The sequence below is a fragment of the Drosophila navojoa genome, chromosome 5 (genome assembly GCF_054131105.1).
Source record: "Drosophila navojoa isolate 15081-1374.11 chromosome 5, UAZ_NAV_1.0, whole genome shotgun sequence".
NCBI classification, from domain to species: domain Eukaryota; kingdom Metazoa; phylum Arthropoda; class Insecta; order Diptera; family Drosophilidae; genus Drosophila; species Drosophila navojoa.
Window position 1 is genome coordinate 23,725,216 of NC_142893.1, and position 24,599 is coordinate 23,749,814.

The window sequence follows — 24,599 nt, forward strand, 5'->3', positions numbered from 1 at the left end:
ATTTTTACTTAACTCGAAATGATATTTTATTTGGGCTCAAGAAGGGCATTGTGAAATAATAAATTTATTTGAATCAATTTCTGCAATAGTTTTTGTTTTTTATTTTAGATGTACGCGGGGCTAGTGAAGAATTTATCTGCACATATCGTAGATGGCTATCGATAAATGGTATGACTATCGAATTGGATTTGAACACTGACTATTTAGGCACTTCAGAGTTCCGATAATCATTTCTTTGAAGTATAGTAATAATTATCTTAAAACTAATAAGTTATTATTATTTTTTTTTTTTTATCCATTTTTAAATGGTAGCACTGACCAAAGAACACAGTGGTCAGTGATGGTAGATATGACAATTCAAATATAATAAACATGGTGGCTCTGCCTTGGAACTTATTCATAAGGTATCGATTCAGCTCACAACCAACTCTCTTGTTCAAGATTCTCTAACAACATTTCAGGAATCGCGAGTGAAAAAAAAAACAGGTGAAAAGCCAATGCGGCATTGTCAAAGTTTTTTTTCATGCAAACAGATCATTTTAAACAATTAAATACTGTTGAAACAGATTCTTCGTGCGTATATACGGACAATTGAATTACAATCGAATGGCCGCCGCAGCGGATGCTGCAAAATCCAGCGCGCTGCTTGCTATGAACAAAGTGAACAACACAAAATGCCGCGCGTGCCTCTCAGTAAGTCGTCAAACCGTCAAACTCGATGCCAAAATACCGGATCTAAAGAACGCGCGCACATACGGTCAAGGCCTACGCCAGTGTACGAATCTACCATTGACGGCTCGCTCACCCGGCGGCTACAGGTGGCCCATGCAGATTTGCGTCCGCTGTTGCCGAGCCCTTGAAGTAACAATGCACTTCGTAGAGCTCGCCCTAGAGTCCAATCGTAAACTATTTGCCGAGTCGCAAAGCCTTAAGCTGTTACCGCCTTCACAGACGACGTTGACGACAACGACAACAGGTGAACTGAAGCGCAAAGCTAGTAGCGAACTCCTGCATTGGAATCAATTCAGTCAAGAGTTCCAGCAATTCGTGGAGAGCTATGATGGTGTGTCCGCCCCCATAGAGGAGAACGTACTTTATATGCGCGGTGCAAAAATGCCACGTCTAGACACTGATGTTGCGTTTACCGACGAGCCACCCAAGGAGGATGAAAGCAAGTATATTTAACTAATAGTTATATAAATGCATCTAAAATGTATCTGCTTTTCAGTAATAATCTTTGATGTCAAGTATGATAGCAATGATCAGGATGAGGAAGATGAGAACGATGGGTCGGATGCGAAGAACAGTGAAACCTTCTATGACAATAGTATTAATATCAATGAAAGCAAAACCAGCGAGAACAACAACAATTATAATTTTAATAATAAAAATGGTGACTTATCCGGTCTTCCGGACGCTGAGTGCGACCTCATACAGCGCGCGCTCTATATGACTCTGAACGACCATAATAACAGCGGTCAAAGCAAGCAGGAACTGCAATCTATTGAATCCATCAAAGCGACGTTATTAAAATGTAAGCACTAAGCTCAAAACTTCCCTGATGTGAAATTGATTTAAATAAACATTGTTAATTTGAAGCTTCGGAGGAACTGAGTGGCTCAACTACCAGCTCCATGGCCACCACCTCAAAGGTAACGACCAGCAAAGAAGTAAATGTGAACATACCGTTGCTCACCTGCACTATCTGTAAGCACACGCACACGGATGCCAAACAGATGCGCACTCATTATATGAGAGTCCACAATTGTGATGTGTCCGAGGATGATATCATTGGATTGACGAAAAGTAAGGCTTGGCTAAACTACAAGTGTTATAACTATCTAATAATGCAATATTCATAGATCAAAGCTTTAAATGTCGCCCCTGTAATAACTATGTAACCAATAGTCGCACGGACATGCAGCAGCATCTAATAGAGCATCACAAAATTGATGGCGATTTTGGTGCGTATTTGATTTTAGGACACTATAAAACAATTCCTACAGATTATCTTACTTCTTTGTAGAAATGTATTGCTACGTGCAACAGAATTGTCCCGCCTGTGGACGGATTTTCAAGGATCAGCGGTCGGCTCGCACGCACTATACAAGAATGCATACGCCTCAACAGCAGCAGCCATTGGGCGCAGATATTACTGAACATCAATTTATATGCGCCTCCTGCGACAAGGTGTTCAACTTGAAGAGCAGTCTGCAGGCGCATCAGCGCTTCTGCCAGGTGAAGCAGCCTGTGCATTGCAATTTTTGTGAGCAAAAATTTAGCAGCATGCGCAAATACGAGCTACATTTGCAGCAGCAGCATGCCGTGGATACCTTGCACGAATGTGAAATATGCTTGAAGAGCTTTAAGAACAGTGAATCGCTGTCGGTGCATCGGAAGCGGCATTCAGAGCGGCATTATCAGTGTGCGCAGTGTTCGCTTAACTATATCAATGCGGCCGAGCTGCGTGTGCATTATGAACGTGCCCACGTTCAGGAAGAAGAGGTGGTCAGCTGTCGCATTTGTGACAGTAAATTTCAAAATTTTGCCTTACTGCGTGAACATGAGCAGCGTAATCACCAGAAGTCAAAGATTTGGCGTTGTGACAATTGCAACTTCGAGACAAATTCACGGGCTCGTCTTCGACAACATCAATACGAGCATACAGACTATCCATACAAGTGCCAGCACTGCCCAGAAGAGTTTGCTGATCGCGGCAAGTAAGTGTGTGATTTTACGTGAAAATATAAAAAAAATATTTAACAGTTTTATATTTTAGGATACGTCAACATTCCAAGAAGATGCATGCGGTGGAGCTCACGGATGAGCAACTGGCTGAAATGTTTAGAGAACGCATTGGCTATACCAATCGACATGATGCATTCAGCAAGAGTAACAACTCATTGGAAATACCGGGCTTCAGTGATGACTGCTTTACGGAGCTGAAAAGCATGGGCTTGGACTACGATGATATTACAACCGATCTCTTTTCGAATTCCATTAGCGCGCTAGACAATCTGCTTGAATTGGGGCCATGAAGCATGAAGAGTAACGGATACATTTACCTGTATAGAATTTTAACGATGAATAGCTAACGAGACTGGAAGACTGTTTGCACCTATCAATCAATCAAACCATTCATCAAGTAGTAACAATCAACAGCCGTTATCATAAAGCATACACAGTTTAGCTCTGATTTTAAATTGTATTTCGTTTACCCAAAACTAATCGATAAATTCCACATACTCTCGAATGTAGGGTATATACACACAATAGTTTGTTTGGATATATTTTGAAGTAAATAAATAAACAAATCAAGGGCTTCAAAAGCGCGCCAAAAAATCACGATATTTTTTAATTTTTGTCGTGTGAAATATTTTAATTTTCGTGTTTAAACTATTTCAATTTTTTTAATCATTTGCACAGTGCTTGATTTATTTACTAATTAACGCCCTGAATAAATTTTGAGAGAAAATCTGTTGGTTTGGGATCCTGCGATTCCTTCCAATAACGCATTATGTGCCCCTTCTGTTTCCAGATCTCCACAGTCTCCTTTAGCTCCATTTGGCCCTGTATTTGATTAGACAGAGAATCAGAAGTTAAGGATAGAGTTTATCATGTGAGGAACACTCACCTTGATGACCAGCATGTCGATCACACGAATGTCAGTTACTTGACGATGCTTGACGAACTCCTCACGCAATTTGGACCGGCACTGCTCGATGCTCATTGGAATATCGTAATCCATAACTGTTCGCAAAAAGAATATTATTTACTTTTGTTAGCCGCCGGGACAGTTTGATGACATAACAAACGGATTTACCAATGTAGGGAATCTGACGGTACCAGGCCTTGTACAGATTGAGAGCACGTTTGCGTGCTTCTTCTCTATCCACGGACAATATGGGACGCACCTGTTGCACGGCGCGTTTGACGGCTTCACGTCCAGCCATGTTCTTGTCTCGTATTAATGATTTTGTTAGCAAAAAACTTCGTTGCAAAAGGTTTATGCTGCTTCTTTCAAACAGCTGGCCTGTTTCGATTAAACTCGACTACACTAAAAAAAAGTGTTGCAAAACCCTAGCAGCGGCCATCGATAGTTTGTGTAGACGCTGCGCGCTTCAATTTAAAAATTATACTGATTGTGCGTTACAAGCGCAGAATATGTTAGATTTTAGTCATGCTTTTGCTCATTGTTTGTGCCGCAGTATTGTGGGAATGTAAAGGACAGTTATTGTAAGCCCCCAGAGCATGTATAAAAACTGCACATTGTCATTATAACAATAACAGAGACAGCTGAGTCGAAAAAAAAACACTTTCATTCACTAAAGCTACCCATTGTGGCTTTTGTGCTGTTGACGCTGTTGTATTTGTTTTTGTTGTTTGTTTTTTTTTTTAAAGCTGTTGGTGCTGAGTGTGCGCGATGTTGACCGATCGACTCCGACTTTGCGCTCAGTTTAAAACACGTTATGCGCCTGTGCAGAGCGTTTTTGCGCTTTAACAATTTTTAAGTCGTGTGTATTTCGAAAGTTATTCTGTCCTCTATTCAACAAAACGCGTGTGATTTGCAGTAACAACTGCGCCGACGAAATACTGTGTTACGTTTTCGGTGTTTGTTTGGAACAACATTTGTAGTGATTTATTATGCAAATGCAGTAGGCGCGCTATAAACATTTTTTGGTAGGTCAACAATTTCTATTTTAATTGGTAGCGCCCAACAATTTACCATATGAGAAAAGAAAGCTGCAAAATATGATATCCGACATAGCATATCACACACATATGTATATATGGACGAACTGTATTTACTGTGCATAATTAAGCCAATCAAAAATGCTTTCTGCTGTCGGCCTTTCTTCACATATAGAATTAGACAGAATTGCGTGCATGTGTATTTCGTTTGGCTTGGTTTGGTTTTGTTCTTCGATTGGCTCTTGAAATAAATTGATACAATTTCAAAAGCTGAAGCGACGTGTCGCTATCTGGACCAATATAAATTCCAGATATGATAAACACACTTTTCGTCTGCCTTTAAGCGACTTGAAACTTCTTTGTCAAGGTTGATTGGAATGGCGGTTTAATTTCCAACGCGATCCATTTCGGCATCTCTTTACTGTTTTTTTTTTTTTTTTTTTTCAAATGCCAATTAGTCGAATTCAACGGGGAAAATATCTACATATGTTTGCATACAGATGGTTTTAAAGTAAACGCAAATTCCAGCCGTAACGATGTGCAAATATTAAATTAACCGCTGATATTCAGCAAGCCACCTATTAACAAAAAACATACAAAACTGGATTGGGTTCTAAGAAAAAAGAGAGATAGAGAGAAAGAGACAGAAAAAAATTGAGTCTTATTATTATTACTACGAAAAACGGGTCGAAAGGCTTACACATTCCAGTTTACCTCCGTGAGAGATATGAGTACCGTTTATCGTAGACGAACTATAGTGGGCCACGCCTTTGCCTCTGCCTCCTCCAGTTTGCAGTTGGTAAACCAAGTCAAACGGCTTTTATTTGTACCCTACTCAGCGTCTTGGCCACAATTTCATGGCCAACGCTTTAAGCGTTGCTTGTAAATTATTATTATTATTTGTATTTGTATTTATATTTATATTGGCGGCAGCGGCAGCGGAAGGCAACGCCCGCATTAGGAGCCGTCAAAAATCGTAGCGTGTAAAAGGCAAACACTCTCGCTTCCTCGGCCCATATCATTTGAAACAATCAAAGTATAACAAGTAAGAAGGTCTCGACTAGAGTGCTCGACTAGGAGATACCCTGAACCATCCAATCTGACTTCTAATCACTCTGCACTTCTTTTAGGCACACATGCATACACACGCACGTATTAAACCGCGCTCTGCTAACTGCGCAGTAAGCAGCGACTGCGCTTGGGCTGCGCTGCAGTGTGGGAAATATTAAACGAATTTATTTGTTGAATAATTTAATTTTTAGACTTCTGGTCTTAATAAAACTTTTAGAAGTTATCGCCCTGATCAAGAATATATAAACTTTGTGGGGTTTGCCACGCCTCCTTCTGTTTGTTACATACATTTTAACAGAAACCATTATACCCTGATTTCCTATTTTCAATGGGTTCAGGGTATAAAAACACAAAACACCAACCAGTCCGAAATTGCTGCTGCCAATCGCAAAGACATAAAAGAAAGAACACTTATCATATCGATATGAAAAACGCCTGTTAACAATATTTGTTGTTGATGTTACTGGCGAGCACCAATTGCTTTGCCATGCTCATGCGGGCAATGGGAACGTGATGGTACTGCTATTCCGCGAAATGAAAAGAAGACAACAACTGAAACTGAAAGACCGGATTAGCAACGTTCTTAGCGGGGAATTTCGTGCGGTAATAGTTCGCTTACATAGCTCTTTGGTTTTTGTTGTTGTTCAATTACGTTTGGCAGAGTGTTCCTGCAGTTGAAATTTTTCGGGGAGTATACTATAAGTCCTATTATCTTTCTTACGTGTTGAATTATATAAACTGCCGTGTTGTGCCAATATTTCAAGTGAACAAAATATGAAGCTGCTAATCATCCAATATTCGAATTAATAGAATATAATAAAATTGAATTTTGATGTTCAAGGTTTATATTATTGTTCTAGTTTGACTTGAATATTTGAAAATTTAGAAATTCAACTTTGTACTTATGTCTAGTACTAGAAAGTAAGCAATAAAACAAAAAAGAATCCATGTGAGATAAAAACTGTTACATGTTTTATACCTTTAATAATATATTCTCTTTGAAGATATCAAGCTGCTATTTAAAAGTGTTGCAGCCAGTTTCTTAAGTATCTAGGACTCCGCAAACTTAACTATGTAATTACATACATATGTACTAGCGTTCGTAGATACGGACATCAGTTTTCTTAAAAAATGTGGATTGATTTAAATGATCATAAAAAATACTTACGAATCTTTGTTCCATAGGAACTTTTTTATGTTTATATTGTTGGTATTAATACAGAATATAAATTCGTTCGAAAAATCGACACAATTGGGGCTGGCATTTCAAATTCTGAATATTTTACAAATTCTATATAATATACATACTATCTAGATTATACAGATTATAAAGATGAATAAAATAAAATTTGATAATAAGGTTTCGGTTATCATCAATTGATTCAATAATAGTTAAATCCCTAACTGAACTTGTATTAAAGAGATTTAGACACAATTTTATATAAATTTGTAGTAGGGGCGTGGTCCACGATAAAAGCTACATCCTTTACACTTCTAGAGCAAGAAACAAGGTAATCTCAATTTAAGTGGCCGTTGAGCATCTCTATCGATTTACCAAATATTATGTACATGTCTATACGTGATTTTGTAGAATCTTTTATTGCATAGATTCGGGAGTTTATCCGATCGAAATATTAAGTTTTTAAACATATTACATTTGTGGTTTTTGCATCCGATAAATCAGGGGGAAGATTGAAATATTCGTAGTTCTAAAGAAATATTCTAATACAACTTTTATCTTTTAATTCTCATTCGTGCAAGATATACTTGTCAATTTTGTAGTACTTTTTATTATCATATAAAAATTTATAACGTAAAGTATCTGGCGAACACGTTGAGCTCTTCATTTCAGTTATGATAATACTAGTCTTTTCACTAATTGTATTCATCATGTGAGTGACTAATATACGTTATCTCCTGCCTTAGACAATTTGGAGTAGAATATTTTACACTTTCCCCATTAATGTTTGTTATTTTCGAATGATAAGCGATTCGTACTCGTAAATGTCATTGTTTATTTGCAAACCTCTCTAAATATTTGCTAGTAAATAACTCTTGACGCACATTTATAAATCTATATAATCATACGAACCGTAATTGCAGCGTTTGAAACAATTGGGAGCTGCAATATCTCTGACCCATATTACGCTATATGTACATATGATTATTTCACTAAGTCGAAAGGCTTACTAAATCGAGAGTGACTAAGCCGGGGTTGTATAATGAGATAAAGGTCTATATGAGCAAGTAAAGTTAATACGCATTTGAAACAGGGTCTGTAGAGGGGATCAGCGGATCACGTGCGCAGCACACGTGTGAACCAGCTGGAGCGTTGAGTTCTTCGATATTTGTTTAACTTTTCCATTTTGGCTAACAACAAGTGTCGGAAATGCCAGTCATTTTGGTCCGTCTTAGAAATTATGCATAATTTGTGCAACAATTAAAAGTGAAAAACGAAAAGCGAACAATTTTTCGGCTAGAGGGAAATGTTTTTGGATTTCGGTTTACCTTTCACGTTGTTGTGGGTCGCGCCTGCAGGGCATTTGTTTAGCTATTAACAGCGTCAACTTTACACGTTTCAGGTATTTTATTTTCTTTTATTTCGCGGTGTTTTTTTTAAGTTTTTATATACATATATTTATTTTGCGGCAGCTATGCGCACGAGCACTTTACGCGATAACCGAGCCAGTAAACACAGAAACAAAAGCAACTAAAATTGCTCAAAGCGGAAGTATCCGACTAGAAGATATCCCAGAAACTTGCAAATCGAATAAGTTTTACTTGAATATACTTTCAAATAGTGTAAAACATAAAAAGTGTGGATTGCCTCAAATAACGGACTTATGATATGAACTTTGATTGAAACGAATATGAACTGATGATTAGAAATATGTTCGCTCGGAGTATAAAATTTGGGTAGAGTAAGATTGCTCCCATAAGCTGAGAAAAAATAATAGAACCGACAGACAGATGTATAAAGTTGCATTAATGTACTGATTCCTGTCCATGTTCCAAAGAAATCATTATACCCCATTTGCTCTACATCAATGGGTGCTGGGTATAAAAGCGACAACAGAGTCGACGTCGACAGCCGGACGACTTCAGAGGTGCTCGTCAGTGTTGAAGTTGGTTCAGGTTCAGTTTCAGTTACGTTTTGGCGTTTTACGGTATCGCAGCGGACAAACAGTAACAATATCAACGACAATCGCTTTCGAGGTGCGTCTGTTTCCAAAAGAAGAAAGACAATTATATTTATAGCAATAATAATAAAAATAATAACAATAAAATAATTTTGCTAACGTGTAAATCATATTTGAGCGCATTTTACGCGATTATAATTGCGCATACGACGCGTTGCCTGCTACAGAGAATAAATGCCTGCAAAAGCCGCTTAGAATCTGTGCGTGACTTGAACCGTTAAATTTCCAGTCAAGTGAATAGAAGTCAAATGGTTCGAAAATCGGTTCAAGTGTCTCGTTGCTCAAGCTGAAGTTATAGTACATTCTCCGAGAAACCTATCTATATATTTTTAACTAACAAATACATATATGTATAGTATAATAAATATAATCCACATGCAAACACGCCATAATAACATTAAACGGCAAATGCTTTTCACTTTTTTGCTTGCAACTCGATCGCATGCAAAACTTTGTTTTACGAGCTTTGAAAACTTAAAAAAAAAATATATATATACATATATATATATAATCAAGTATTTACCGTTATGAATTGGGTTCGTACCTTGAACTCAGTTTTGTGCGCTTTTACAACATCGTTTTATTTCTGAACACTTTATGCTGTTGGCTTTAATGCAGCAAGTTTTCACTTTCTTGCAGGTGGAGGCCGTTAATCATCTGATTAGATAATAAATTATTACAGCGCGTACAAGTTCTTGGGGTTTGCGCGTTTTTGGATTATGCTTTTTATCAGTTGATGTTTTTTGGGGCTTTTTTTTCGTGGTTTTTGCGAGAAATTGTAGCTTGCGGCCTTTTATGATTGTTGATTAGATTGACTTCTGCCTGATGTTACAACTTTCAGTATTATACTTTAAACGGGCTTACAAAATGCTAGAACTTTTTATATTTCCATATCTCTATATAAGTCGAACTTCTTGAGGTTCTCATAGCCTTGCAATGCGGTGATTCGTTGAATCCGTTGAAATAAATGTTTTACTATACTATATATAAACCTATATGAATGTTGCGTAGAAAAGACATACGAAATACTTAAGCTCAGGTGTTGCTTTCAGTTATAAAATTTGCTTGATTACCGAGCGTCAGCAGACCTATTTTATATACATATGTAGGGGAAACAGTGCGAGATTCCCAGCATGAGTTGCGCTTCGCACTTCATAACATCATAATAACAAGTCGATGCAGTTGTTGTGGCAACAGAGCAGCGAGCGACGTGTTCACACACCTGGCCAGACGAGCTGGCAACACACCTATTTCTTCTGGTCGGGCCAAAAAGGGGGCCAAGTAAGCAATTTTTGATTTACCAGTGATAGACGCACCAAACTCACGCAACAAGAGCTAAATGCGAAGAAATGAATATATATAAATTTGAACAAATGTGGACGTCTGGGATTTTATTTTTAGGTGGTTTGGGTTCTCCGTAGCCGATAACTGTGACTGGGCTGGGTCTTTTATAGCAGCATTTTTTTTTTTTTTTTTTGTGTTATTTACTTTTATTGCCTTGGGGCATTTGTCACAGCAGCAATTCACACCTAATAGCTTTTGCTCAACACTAGAACTTTTTGGCCAAATGCGATGTTTAGGTTTAGCTCATAAATAGCCAAGAGTTTAAAAAAATGGAGAGCTACCCTGATGCTGTTTTCAAATCTTATGCAGAAAGTTGACAATCTATAAATTTTAAGTTTTCTGTTATTTACTTTGCATATATGTATATGATATGCAACTTTTTAAATCGTGTATAAGGCTACAATGTAAATACTTTCGCTTTCTTTGGTGCTCAGCCAAGGTCTTAGGTTAAAAGCCGGTTCAAAATTTTTTTTATTATAATTTGCTTTTTGCCAACGATTGGCTCAGCAGCAAAAACGTTGGCAAAGCAGATAAATCATAAGCCTTGTATATTTTTATGAATAATTTTGCCAATTAATCAATAACTATATAAATATAGATTAATATGTGTATATACTACATACATTTGTATGCAGTCTTAGAGCGTATTTAAGTGTCATATATAAATATTGTTGCGCTCTCGCTAATTTCATATAAAAATATAGTATATAATATAGAAAATATTTATGAAATGAGCATGCTCGACTAGCAGTCGGAATGTTATATATATATATATATATATATATATATATATATATATATATATATATATATATATATATATATATATATATATATATATGTATCTCGTGTGGATATGTTATAAATATAAATATATGTATATTCTGCGCAAACACATTTAAAATTATTATTATTATTATTATTATTTTTTTTTTTTTCGTTATAGCATGTATCAATATAATCTGTTTATTTATAGCTTATCTTCAATACGACACATATGCCCATTTGAGATAGATGATATATGATATGATTACATGTTTACGACAAGCGTCAATGGAATCTTTAATAACCCAGTATTTTAATTTCGATAAAACTCATTTAATTTGCTTATAGTACGTTTGGCTTCGCATAAGATGTATGTTTGATCAGTTACGCATGAAATGTGTTTAAGACAATTCTTGGATATTTTCATAATATATTAGTGCTTAAGAAATTATTCATCGAACGAAGCTTATCTACCACATTTGCTTAGTCCGAGGGTATACAAAATATATAAATCTGAGCTCATTCCGTACAAGTCGTCAAAGCCCAAGGTCAACTCGCATTTTCAAGTGCTCCGTGCCCCAGGCAATAAACAGATCATGTGCAACTTTTTGTGAGTGTTTCTCTAAAGTTGGAATTAAAATAAACACAATAAATAAACGAAAAAAAAAGCGACACGGAAAATATGTGCAAAACAGCTTAAGTTATTTGCTGTAAACAGCTGTCGTTGAGTTGGATATTTGCACTTAATTAGGCGGGCGGACAACTAACAAGCTACATCCACCCACCAACCCACCAAACCTACCCAACCACCGCTTACCTCACAGATTTCTAAAAACTTTACAAAAACAAAATGCTTTTTGGCGGCAAAGTACAAACAGTGAAAAAATTTGAGCACAGTTTATTTAAGTTCTGTAATTGGCCTTTTGTTATTATTATTATTATTTCTTTTAATGTATGATTATTTATTTTTGCTATCATCAAATGAACATTTTCACGGTTGTGTATATTATGGGTATATAAATGCACATTATTTGGTTGTTTGTCATGGGCTTCTCTGTGTACGTTGAAAGGCAAATACAAATTAATACGAGTTGTTGGGCACGTTCGGCTGCTTAATGGAATAAATAATTAAGTCAGTATGTCAGTCAATAATGTATGTACACAGCTCTGATATTCCTAAGCTTTAATCAAGTAAAGTTTTGTGAACATTGTCTATAAAGTTCAAGAATGACAAAAATGTTGCAAAAGTTGTTTAAATTTACGGATTTACAGATTATTATTGATATTTTTGTACAATATTTTTTAAATGAAGAGCCTTACTTTTCTTTTTGACTTGAACTAGTTTCGAGTCGGTTAACTTTTAGATGTTTGCTTGGAAAACTTGATCGGTATTGAGCGTATTTACCTAATTTAGATGCGTCGCAATTGCCAGACACTCAGCCAGACGCCATAAAACAAACAACACCACCAACAACAACGCCAACTACAGCAATAGCAACAGAAATAAACTGCAAAAATAGGTTCAATTACAGCTGAACAATAAAACTGAAAATGAAATCATATAAACTGTGTGTCTGACCTTTGGCTGAGTAATTGAATACACATAGAATTTATGAGAGTATCTGCAATGCAGGTCCATAAATTGCAGCTACTAATTAAATTAGCCAATGACATTGAAGATTTAGAGCGGGAGGTTCCGGCCGTCAGGGCTTGACAATGAAAATTCCACTCATATCGCCCGTGTACGTGTACGTGTACTGGTTTATTGATAAGATTCTAGTTCAGTTGGGTCACATGCAGTTGATTGATCTGTGCTACGTCCCGAAGTGTATATGGCTCAAATGATTCCCGCTAATTGTTATTTAAGCAGTTCACACAGCTCAATAAACAACCAATGGCATTTGTTTATCGTGTTTGTTGCCTCCTCTTTTTGGTTGTGGGCAGCCCAGACAATGACCAGTCCTGGCCATGCATTGTTCGATCGCATTACGTAATTACGCATACTCCATGTGAAAACATGCTATTGGAAAAACAAAAAAGCAAACACAGCGTACAAATTGCCAGCGAAAGTAAATACGCGGTATGCAAAAGTTTTGCTTTTTTTATTATTATTTTTTTTTTTATTGATGAGGTTCGAACATGTGATTGATAGCACGAGGCTGCGCCCCGAGTCGGATGGATAGATAAATAAGCCACAAATTGTGCGGGGAGCGTGTGGCCATTATACAACCCAATTGATAAAAACCCAACGAAGGAACCACACTATAGATCGATAGATCTATATCCATAAAATGATGTTGTCAAGGCACCACTATAAGTGAGCTATCAATAGAATAATATAGTTTATTTATTTATTTTTCACTCTTGGAGCTATTTTTGAATGGTATTATATTTGATTAATTTCATAACCAACATAATACATAATTATAATTTATTATGGAACAGACTTTGTTATCTGTTCCAAATTGAGTTGATATAGATTGCTAATGCTCATTGAATGTGTTAATATATATAAATATTACAAACAGAGTAGTATAAGAAGCTATTTGTAATTTGCTTCAACAGAACGTAGTCTAAACGACAATTCAGATTCGACATACTGCAGTACGTTACACACAGTTAATTAATATAATGTCAGACTGTGTAATTAGCTGAGTCTTACTGTGACTTCGACTTACTTTAGTTTCTTTTCGAGAAACGTTCTTTTTTTCTTTCTTTCTTTTCATTATTTCATCAACTTGAAGCGCTTTAATTCAATTTCAAAATACTTTATGATTATCTGATCCGACTTAGTGATATTATTCTATGGATCTATCATAAAGTCCTTAATATACGCGGATCTTAGGCAATAGTATAGTACTATGAAATAAATTAAATAAATTATAATGCCAACAGGTTTTCTTACTGTGGTCTGTAAACTGTCTTAAATCAATACGGGGATTTGGTTGATTTTGAGCGTTGACAGCTTTAGGAATGCTAGCTAATAGATCATGTATGCATCGCAGAGGGTCTTTCGTAATACTCTTCCAGTTTTAAGGAAACTTGGCTATCCAAGAATCCCACAAGACTTCAACATGACTTCCACGTACTAGTGTTATTCTCTTTGAGAGAATGAGATTGGGGAGTTCATGAGTTGCTAATTTATATCAGTTAAAGCACAATACATATAAATAGGCACATATTCATATATTATTCCAATTGCCAAGTGCCCATCAATTAAATTTCTAGCTTGTGGCATTTGTGGACTTTGGGCATACTTAACAACGCTTAAGCATATTATAAATATGTTATAAATTAGCTAGAACCATAATAGGTAACACTGAATTGGTTATTTATGATTAATAAATGCCACAGATTACATGTACATATGTATATAGATATATATTAAAAAGTGTTCGAGTGGGTAACACCAATGTGAGTTGATTAACATTGAATTCATGTGATAAACAAAGAATGAGTAATTGATTGTCTTAGCTTTGAAAAAAACAGCAACTTAAAAGTGTCCTATCAAAAGTTTCTCAGCAAGTGACTCACCTGCTTTGTAAGCATTATAAAAATGCTTTAAACTGGGCTGAGTGGCCATAAAATCAAATAGTTTATAGAAAGCAGTCGCCGCATTGTCAAGGTGCTGCTCCAAAAAGAAACTAAACTAAACTATATAAAATTAAAATTAATTTCAATAAAAATCGAAAAATAATTCGCTAAACGAACTTTGATTTTGGGTTTCACCTCAAATTAAAGTTGATTATGATTGGGCAAAAAAAAAAAAAGAAGAAAAAAAATAATTTGCATTTGACTAATTTTTGTTACTTCTTTTTCTCCAACTTTTTGGTAACATTTTTTACAGCTAAACACAGTCGAGGAACCGTTAACATACGGAAAGTAAAAGCGCGTATCTGATACAAACGAGCCACACACTCTCTCGCACACATCTACCTTGGCACACGCATACATACACACGCACATTCGCAACATGGCCGATACCATCAACAAGCCCAGCATACAAATTCGCAGTGGTCTGCCCTCGCCTCTCAGCGACAAGAGCCCCTCACCGGCCACGAAGCTGTTGATCAGCCACGGCAAGCCGAACTTCACCATCGCCCGTTCACCCAAGCTGGAAGACAATGATGGCCAGCTTCCGCTGTCGCCGCAACCGAATGCCAACAACAACTACAATCCCTACAAGTGCGCCGGCTATAACAACAACAGCAACCCCAACAAATTTGTGGTTGGCACCAAGTTCAATGGCGTCTTCAAGCCATCCACAGCAGCCGCCAGCTGGGCGAACAGCAATGGCAACGGTACTGCGGAACAGAATGAAGCCGCCAAGGTGGTGCTGCGTCGCCCGAAGCTGGCCGGTTCGGAAGCACCGGCGGCTGCAGCTGGGGACGATGAGAATGTACCGGAGTTTATACTGCGCCAGCGACGCATTCAGGAGCGTTTGGCCAAGGAGAATGTGCTGGACTTTGAGAATCGGCGCAGTGGCTACTTCACCCACGTCATGATCTCGCCGGATTCACCTAATCGTACCTCTTTTGCTGAGACTATGGCCAGCCCGGCTGTAGTTCCTTCTCTGGAGATGCCTTTGCCGACCAAGATTGAGGAGCAGCAGGGAGACAAGCGGGAGCAGGAGCAGAAGCAAGTTGTTTCCATTGCGAATGGTCACAGATCAGAATTGGACCAGCCGGCGGTGCATACCAATGGTCACAATGGGGTGGTAGTGGTAGAGGGAGAGGTAGAGAAGGATAAGGAGGAGCCGAAACAAGAGCAGGAACAGGCGCAAGAGCAGCAACAAGAGCAGCCCCTCAGCAATGGACAGGCGAATGATGATGTGGCGCCTGAGGAGGTGGCCAAGGCCATAGAAGAGGTTAACAAGGCTGTTGCCGGCGAAGATGACGACGTCAAAGCGGAATCGGAGCAAGCAGAGGTTCACGTTGAAGCAGCACCAATAGCGGTAGCTGCAGCCACAGTTGCAGCTGTTGAAGTGCCGCCGGCTGCCGTAGAGGCACAGGTCGAGGTGGTTACTCCAGCGGCATCCACTGAAAACCGCGTCGCTACTGAGGAATCTAGCATCACCATTTCTCATACGAACGGACACTCCAGCGAGCACCCTACCGTAGCAACGGCCGATCCAAGCGGCGCGCTGGGCGTCAACTATGAGCCGAAGACGGTGGTCAGCTTCTCACAAGAGCTGGGCGCTGGCGAAAACAACTACCCCGACACGGTGCTGGTGACCAAGGAGGTGCCCGCCTCGCCTGCTGATGCACAGCTGCAGGAGTTGACCAAGCTAAAGTTCGATATACAAAGTGATGAGAAGAACGAGGTGCAGGTGACACCCGTCCTGCGTGCGGAGTAGGCTCCTGAAGCTCCTCTTCTCGTCCAACACCAAAATCCCCTAGTGGGTTCCTAGTGCAATTTGTTATTAATCAAAAAGAAAGATAAACAAAGCGAGAAATGAAAACTTAAAATCTTTGTGTATTTTGCGTTAGAGACTAAGTTCATTATGAGAAATATTGCCAAATTTAATTTTATGCTTTTGCGCATCAGTCAGTATACGTGTACGCACGCATACAAACAAACACATACACTTACACTGTTGAGGCAACTGCCACGTCTGGGGCTTCCGCCTCTTGTGCCTGGCCACCAGCTACACTATGTTTACTTCAAAAACAATTTGCTTTATTTAAATAAATTATTATTACAAACGAAATGCGATAATGTGCTGATTTTAATTATTAACTGGATCCCAAACCTTTGTTTGTACGGCTCTTCGAATTAGGGCAACTCAATCTGGCCAAGTGTTTGCTTTATTTACATATATCTTAAGCTTATTTGAACATTTTTTTTTTATTGTAAAAATAATTTGTATATAATAATGTTGACACCAAGTCCGTTTGTCCATCAGTCCGTAAGATACAAGTCATCTCGTCGCAGCTGAAGCTAGCGTTTGGGAATACATATATAGTATATTCGTGGCCTGAAAAGGTATTTATCCGAAAATTACGCTAGTGGAAATTTTTGTAAACTTCTCAAGCCTCGACATCACAAGATAAACTTATGTTTTCTACAGTTTGGGAACCAAAAATAATTGCTCTAAAATTAAAAATAAATAAAATAAATGTAAAAAATTTAATCGCTTGAATCTGACCGTTAGTAGGGTTACCTAGTCTTCTAAAGGTTAATTAAAAAGGTTTTTAATTATTTATATAACGATATTTAAAATATATGCAAGCACGAGACAGACTAAAATATAATTAAATCAGGCTTAGTACTAGCTTACTTTAACAGTTATTAGAACATGAAAATGAATAGTAAGGTCTTTCATGCTGAATAGTGTTGCAAGCATCATTAGCATATCACTTGCCCTTGAAAATAGAATGTAGTTGGAAATCATCTGTGCAAAAATCGTGAATAAATATAACTCTATTCTAAACAATTGAACTTTGATATTCGGAAGGTACAACTGGGCTGTCCTTCAGCAGTAAGATATAAATGTCTTTGAATACATTCTTGAAATAATGAAATTCTTTAATGGCAATGATTGATCGCTTGATGGGCGTGAATGGTATATCGATACTTGCTTAAAAATATATGTATAGCAGCTTTAGGGTCTTGAACGTTGTGAGGCAAGCACCTGTATTGTCTAACTCTGCATTTAGCCGTGAGTTTGTCGAGCGTGACGCTCGTGACCCATGGTAACCATGTCTAGGTTGGCTTCGGGGGTTGCATTGCTGACCAACATCTGCTGGGCACATGTCCTGACCGGCGACAGCGTTTAATCGATACTTTGGCCAGGGGCTGTTATATTCATTTTCTATATATATATGTACATATACATGTACAGAGAGTGGCCAAAACAAAAGCGACCATGGGCCAAAAAAGTTTTCGAATTAAATCAGTTGGCTGTGGAGCTGCCGTCAGTTCAGCTCAATGCAGCAAGCTTCGGAAAAAAGGTAGCCCTAGCTGAATGAAAAGTGAAAAGCGAGTGTCAAAGTTGTGTCGTGTGCGAATTTTTATACTATTATGGATTTATGTCTTAGAGGCTCCCAGGTAGGTAGACATACTAAGTAGGGTTCTGGGCTATTCTTGTACTGTCGTGTCGTTCTCCTCGCATATATAGATAAACCTCGCCGCTAGACAAAAAACGAAGCCCAAGTACAATAGTCGCTCCCTGACTACGCTACACAGCCCGACGCCGCATTTTCGTCCACGTTCGGCCAACTTTCTGCAGCAACGCAGTCGCTCCTCGCCCTTCCTGGGACGACCGCAGTCGGCGGATCCCAAGTTCGGACGTAAGCTAAGCGTTTACTTTGGTGACAAGGAGCTGCGGCACAATAAGCACGTGAGTACCAGCTGTCAGACCATGGAAGATTAAAAGAGAGTAGTGTAGTCGAGTATAAAATGCACCAAAATTTAGTGTTTTACACAAAATTAAACAAAAAAAGAAAATTAAAAAAATAAGACAAAAAATAAGATAATTATATTTTATTTATTTTCGTTCAAATTATAATAAAATAAAGTATAATCCGGTTATAACGATACTCAGGGGACCGTCGTAATACTTGGAAGTCTCTATATAAGTTTGCCTAGATACCCGAATTTCCATCTCAATAACTAAGCTAAAAGCGGAGTCGTTTTAATGGGATCCTACTGTATTTGTGTTGTGAAATAGAGCATTTAATTATTAAGCTTGAGCTATAGCGAATTTTTGTTCTTTTTAAATACAATATAGTACTCAATTATATTTGTATTCTGCCAGGTCCAAGACTGATTGGTAATCGAGTTTATGTAATTATATTGATAACTTTTATGGTTATTCGAGCTATTTATTTTTCTCCGGGTATTTCATTTCTACTACCTTCTATTTGGCAGGCTCAAGTTTCTTCCACGGATCTGCTCAAATCGCTGTTAGAGGAGCCCATCAAGCGCAGCTGGCTGTGCCGCAGCACCTGCAATTCATCCACCGACGAACAGTCGGATTTCTCGCAGAAGTCAGAAGTCAGAAGTCACAGCAGCGAGGGTGAGCAGCTGGAACGTTTTCTGAGCAGAATGCCGGGCACAGGCTCAGCCACAGGTACAGGCACGGACAAAGCCAAATCGTATGCTTCCAATTGGTCGGCGGGCAAGAGTCAGGGCCTTAGCAATGCGACGCTACTGCAAGTGACTGCTAAGCCAGATTTGCCGGGTCGTGTGTCGTTCAGCAAGCCGAACAGCAGCAGTCAGCACAATGATGTCGATTCCAGTGACTGCGACAATGATAAGCAGGATATAAGCAGCCACAGTGTTAATATCTCAGCTCCAGGTCCTCTAACACTGCCCAGCTTTAGCTATAATGGGAACGGAAATAAGTTGGAACCGGGCGACGCCAGTGGACAAAAGAAATCTGTGCACTTCGGCAGTCCAAATGCTGGGAGCGGCAGTGCCGAGGTGCTGGCTGAGACCTATGAGTATCCCAAATGCCCGTCGGAAAACTGCACCTGCAGTACCCGCTCCTCCTCCACGGCCAGCACCGACGAAGCCACCGCTGACATCAAATGCTCCTGCGATGCGCCCACTTGTCGCTTTGCGGAGATCAAGCCACAGTTGCCCCTGTCTGCGCCCACGCCCAAGTCTGTCACGCCGGAGCCGAGTGTAATCAGCGAGTATAAGCAGGCGGTGGGTGAGTCGATGGTTAAAACCCTGAAGCCGCTGGAGCCATTAAACAACATGGAATTGCCTAACTATTTGGATAAGTATGCAGCACAGACCAAGGATAAGCAGAACAATTTGTCTGAGAAGAATCTTAGTCCAGTGAATGGCAGCAATAACAGCAACCACGATCAGAGTAACAGTGGCGCCACCTACCGCTCGACTGGGCAACGCAATTTTGGCGCTGAGAATAATTTTCTGCCCATTGTGCAGGAGGATCGCAGAAATTTCGGCAACAGCGGCGCTGATTCTGTCATTAGCAATTATCTAAAGATTGCTGGCACTCCCCCATTTGTGGGCAAAAAGAAGGAGAATGTGAAGCCAACCAGTGCAGAGGCCAGCAGACGAAACAGCAACAAGACCACATTTCTGGCCAAAAGCCCAACAATTGGCTCCTCCGGCAAGCTGAAGAAGGCCGTCAGTGTGGGTAGCCTGCGAGAGGAGCGCAAGCTGACCGAGTACAACCTGGATAAGGTAGACAGTTGGATGAGCATCCACGAGCAGAAGCAGGCGCTTGCCCAGTTCGAGGAGCTACACAAACAGGGCGTGGACGAGCTGGACGAGGGTAACGACAATGACAATGACAACGACAGTGGCTCGCAATTGTCGCTTAAATCGAACGAGGACTCCAGAGGCTCGACCTACGATGAGATTGTGTCAGTTATCAAAGAAATTGAGGAGGATAAGAAACGGGGTTCGCTTGCAGAACAATTTTGATAATTTATTTGATTTACATATATGAATAAACATCTTTCAGATAATTTTGCTGAGCGTCTGCCAAGCGATCTGAACTTGAAGCTATCCAGCTCAAGAGCGGACACGACGGATTCGGTTAGCCAAATCGGTGACAAGATGCCCGAAAGTGGCGACAAGTACAAGTGAGTGGAAAACTACTGGAATAATTATGGTATTTTAGTCTTTATAGCAAGGAAAATGTATTTGATCTTTTTTTTTCAATTACAATTTCAAAATGGGTTGTGGATATATAATACAAATGTTATTCGGCCCAAGGCTCAATTATATAAACCTCTTTGATTTCAAAATACTAAGAGCTTGGAAAAATAAATATGTTTAACAGAGATTATCGTTAAGCAAAGAAAATTCACTGAGTGATATATAATTTATATGTAGGTATATACCCACACGAACTTAACCTAGATAAAGTTGTGTAGAACTAGTTTAGTTATAGTTTTTAAAACAGGTTTAAATATATTTCAACTGATCACCTTCACATAATGACCTATATTGTAGAATATGAATAGATAAAGAACGTGGATTGACTATGAAACTTAGCAGAAACTACACATCTTTAAACTGAATCCGATATTTTAAAATCTTTGCAGAGACATTTTGGCATATCTGAATAATGTGGAGAGCAGCTGTGACAAAACTCTGATGGAAACCCGTCGTTCTATCCCGGACACCAATCGGTCCGAAGTAGAGTTTGTCATGGAGCCGGACGTGACTGATGAGGTGCCCAAGTGAGTTGTAGTTGTATCTATGTATGTATATGATTATAGGCAACTTATGCTATAAGATTATTGTTCCCTTAAAGACTCTCCGAGCTGCTAATGCTTCCCAACCACCAGCTGGCTAGACGGGTCATTGCGCTCAGCTTACGCGCCAACGAGCTGGCCAATGCTATTCATATGTCCAAGGAGCATGTGATTCAACTGCGCAGCGAGAAGCAGAAGTCTATCCGTGCCGAAAAGTCCAACAGCGCTACGAAAATGCGCGATCAGAAGAAGCATTACGAGGAGGTTGTGACGCGTCATCAGGGCTTCATAGAGCAGCTGCTCAAGGATAAGGGGGCGCTCTGCGAGAAGGTGGCTGCATTAACGCGTCGCCTGGAGAGTCAGAATCAAGCCTGGGAGCATCGACTCGAAACCGAACTAGCTCGCACCAAGGAGACAACTCTAGCGGGTGAGAAGATCCGACGCGAGCGTTGGGTGCGAGAGAATACCAAGAAAATTAAGGTGGGTGTAGGGTCACTTTAACTTGATAAAGATAGTGATCTACATATGTATGTGTATGTGTATGTATGTACTTATTCAGATTTTATTGATGCGTTAACTGAATATGTCTATCGATGAATTGATGATTATAAGATTAGCTGAGAATGTCTATCGATTAATTTATATTATTTTCGTAGAAACGCAGAGCTACACTTTTTCAAATAAAACTAAGATCTACTCGCTCCAGATGTCGATAATTTCTAGAAAACGAAACTGCAAATCTCTAAAGTAAATTAATTATAATGAAAACTATTTGCATTTTTATACCCTGAACGCGTTGAAAATGGTAAATCAAGGTATATGGTTTTGTTGAAATGTATGTAACAGGCAGAAGGAGGCGTGGCAGACACCACAAAGTATATTTATTCTTGATCAAGGCGACGAGCTGAGTCCATTTAGCCTTGTCCGTCTGTCTGTCCTGAGTTTCATAGCGAGCAGTCTCGACTAGAGCTTTCTTACTTGTTCTTATTGTACTCCTTCACGAAAGTGAAATGAGCATATTGATTTTGTGCAATGTCCGTCTTCATTGTCTGTTTGCATGAACATATACATACATATAGTTGGAAAACAGAGAGCAATAGACTAGTATTGTGAATTAATTAATTCATTTAAAATTGGGCACAATGGCTATTTACATATGGCAAAATTGTTCTCCAACAGGAACTCACGGTCAAAGGCCTAGAGGCGGAGATCAACAAAATGAATTGTGATCATCAGCGCGAGGTGACGGAGTTGAAGCGTGCGCATCAGATGCAGCTGCTAGATGCACTGGAGGAGGCGCGGCTAAAGCACGAACAAATCGAGCATGCAATTCGCGAAAGTTGCGCCCAGGATCGTGAGAGCATCATTGAGAAGGAACGTACGGCCATACGAGAGCGTTTTGAGCGTCAGCTGGAGGAGGAGCAGAAAACCCAGGCCGAGCTGCGACAGAAACTTGCCGATGATTTTGCCGCAGAGCGCGAACGTCTGCAGGTGGAGCTGCGGCAAAAGGAAGCCGAATACCTAGCCAAGCGACAGGAGACGCAGCGGGACCACGAGAGCGAGCTAGAGCAGGCTAAGTTTGAAATGCAGGAAAAGATGGCCAAGCAGGAAGAGAAGTATCAGAATCGCATTAATACCGTCGAGCAGCAATACTTAGCTGACTTTGAATTGTGGAAAACCGAATTCGAGAACAAATCCAAGCTGGCCTTAGCTGAGAAGGAGAATGCCATAAGGCAGCACTATAGAGCCGAGCGAGATCGACAGTTAGACGAGTTGGTGGTGCGTATGGAGGCAGACGCACTCCAAAGCAGCGAGGAGCACGAGCAAAAGATACTGTAAGTATAAATAATAACTGTACAAGTTGCCAATTAATGCTCCATCTATAGACGTCTCAAGGAGAAGTTCGAGAAGGATTTACAGTTGGCTGAGAACGTGGAAAAGTCACTGAGGGAAAAGTATGCCGACACACGTGAGAAGTTGGCCGAGGCTGATGCTCAGGTGCGCAATAGCCAGGCAGAAGTGAAACAGCTCCAAATGGAGCTCAGCCACAGCAAAAAAATGTGCGGCGACTTCATCAACGAGCGGGACAAGCTGCGCGAAAGCCTGAATGCGGATATACAAAGCGAGCTAAATGTGCTCAACGAGCGCCACAAACAGGAAATGGAACAGCTGCAGAAGAGGTAAAGAGCTGATGATGTAACCAATATATAGATCAGATTTATTCCTTGCGTACCCTGAACCCATTGAAAATGGGAAAACAGGGTAACATGGTCTTGTTGAAATGTATGTAAAAGACAGAAGGAGGCGTGGCAGACCCGACAAAGTATATATATTCTTGATCAGAGCGACGAGCTGACTGGATTTAGCCATGTCCGTCTGTCTGTCTGTCCGTCCGACAGTCCGACTCCCGATATTTTATTATCGATTAAAAACCTTATCGAAAGCTAGTTATTTAATTATATCTTCTACACCTCTAGAGCTAGAGCTTCCAACTTCTAAATGTAGACTTATGTGTATTTTATGTAATTTCGACTTTTGTTATAATTTACCCCCCACCCCTAAATTCACATTATCATCCTCAGTTTTGTGAAAGGCGTACTTCAAATACTAGAGACTTGTGCTTTGGAATGTGCATACATTTGAACATTGTGATTACGTTCTGAAAGTTTCATTAAGATTATAGGTTTAGAAATTAAATTATTATACAAATAAATTCGTTTAATATTGCCCACACTGCCGTGCAGTCAAGCGCAGTCGCTGCTTACTGCGCAGTTAGCAGAGCTCGTTTTTATACGTGCGTGTGTATGTATGTGTGCCTAAACTAGGTGTAGAGTGATCACAATATCAAATTGGAGGGTTCAGGGTATCTGCTAGTCGAGCAGTCTTGACTAGAGTTTTCTTACATGTTTTTGTTTTTGCTTTTTTTTTTGTATAGAGTACAACAGACGATACAGCGACAGGAGGAGACCATCGAGGTGCTGAAGGGCGATAACAATCAACTGCGACAACAGTGCCTCAAATTGAATGCAGTTATACGACAGCAGCGCAAAGATTATTGTGTTAAGTAGTTAGGATTTATTCAAATCAATAATAAATATATAGAAATATCTATGTGAGCCTCACATATAGCATGTTTTTTTTCATAATTGTATTGTTAAACAAAAGTATGTAACACGCAAAGAGGCGTGGCAGACCCCAAAAAGTATATGCATATATGTATTCTTGATCAGGGCAACGAGCTGAGCCGATTTAACCTTTTGCTTATGTCCGTGTATTTGAACCCTCCGATCTCAGAAGATATAAGAGCTACAGGCTTGAAAATTTTTGCTAAATCCGTGTATAC

At 39.3% G+C, this 24,599-nt stretch overlaps 4 protein-coding genes across 4 annotated transcripts; 3 read left to right on the forward strand and 1 right to left on the reverse strand.

The window, feature by feature from the left end:
• The first annotated feature begins 481 nt into the window (after positions 1-481).
• LOC108653230 (uncharacterized) lies at positions 482-3,273 on the forward strand. The gene is made up of 6 exons (XM_018103586.3): positions 482-1,171; positions 1,229-1,534; positions 1,600-1,806; positions 1,863-1,964; positions 2,027-2,720; positions 2,780-3,273. Exons 1-6 carry the CDS (start codon positions 607-609, stop codon positions 3,036-3,038), a joined length of 2,133 nt encoding a protein of 710 aa, XP_017959075.1. The 5' UTR covers positions 482-606; the 3' UTR covers positions 3,039-3,273.
• Positions 3,274-3,350: 77 nt separating this feature from the next.
• Positions 3,351-4,062, reverse strand: ND-B14 (NADH dehydrogenase (ubiquinone) B14 subunit). The gene is made up of 3 exons (XM_018103623.3): positions 3,824-4,062; positions 3,635-3,750; positions 3,351-3,570 (listed from the first exon to the last, which is right to left on the reverse strand). Exons 1-3 carry the CDS (start codon positions 3,951-3,953, stop codon positions 3,442-3,444), a joined length of 375 nt encoding a protein of 124 aa, XP_017959112.1. The 5' UTR covers positions 3,954-4,062; the 3' UTR covers positions 3,351-3,441.
• Positions 4,063-8,830: 4,768 nt separating this feature from the next.
• On the forward strand, positions 8,831-16,782 carry hebe (protein). Its single transcript, XM_018103590.3, has 2 exons — positions 8,831-8,979; positions 14,920-16,782. Exon 2 carries the CDS (start codon positions 15,046-15,048, stop codon positions 16,426-16,428), a length of 1,383 nt encoding a protein of 460 aa, XP_017959079.1. The 5' UTR covers positions 8,831-8,979; positions 14,920-15,045; the 3' UTR covers positions 16,429-16,782.
• Positions 16,783-17,701: 919 nt separating this feature from the next.
• dila (centrosomal protein dilatory) lies at positions 17,702-24,380 on the forward strand. Its single transcript, XM_089261542.1, has 9 exons — positions 17,702-18,122; positions 18,193-18,414; positions 18,945-20,454; positions 20,518-20,638; positions 21,104-21,241; positions 21,316-21,736; positions 22,436-23,091; positions 23,143-23,436; positions 24,192-24,380. The coding sequence occupies exons 1-9, from the start codon at positions 18,096-18,098 to the stop codon at positions 24,322-24,324; spliced, it is 3,522 nt and encodes a 1,173-aa protein (XP_089117668.1). The 5' UTR covers positions 17,702-18,095; the 3' UTR covers positions 24,325-24,380.
• The last annotated feature ends 219 nt before the right edge of the window (positions 24,381-24,599 follow it).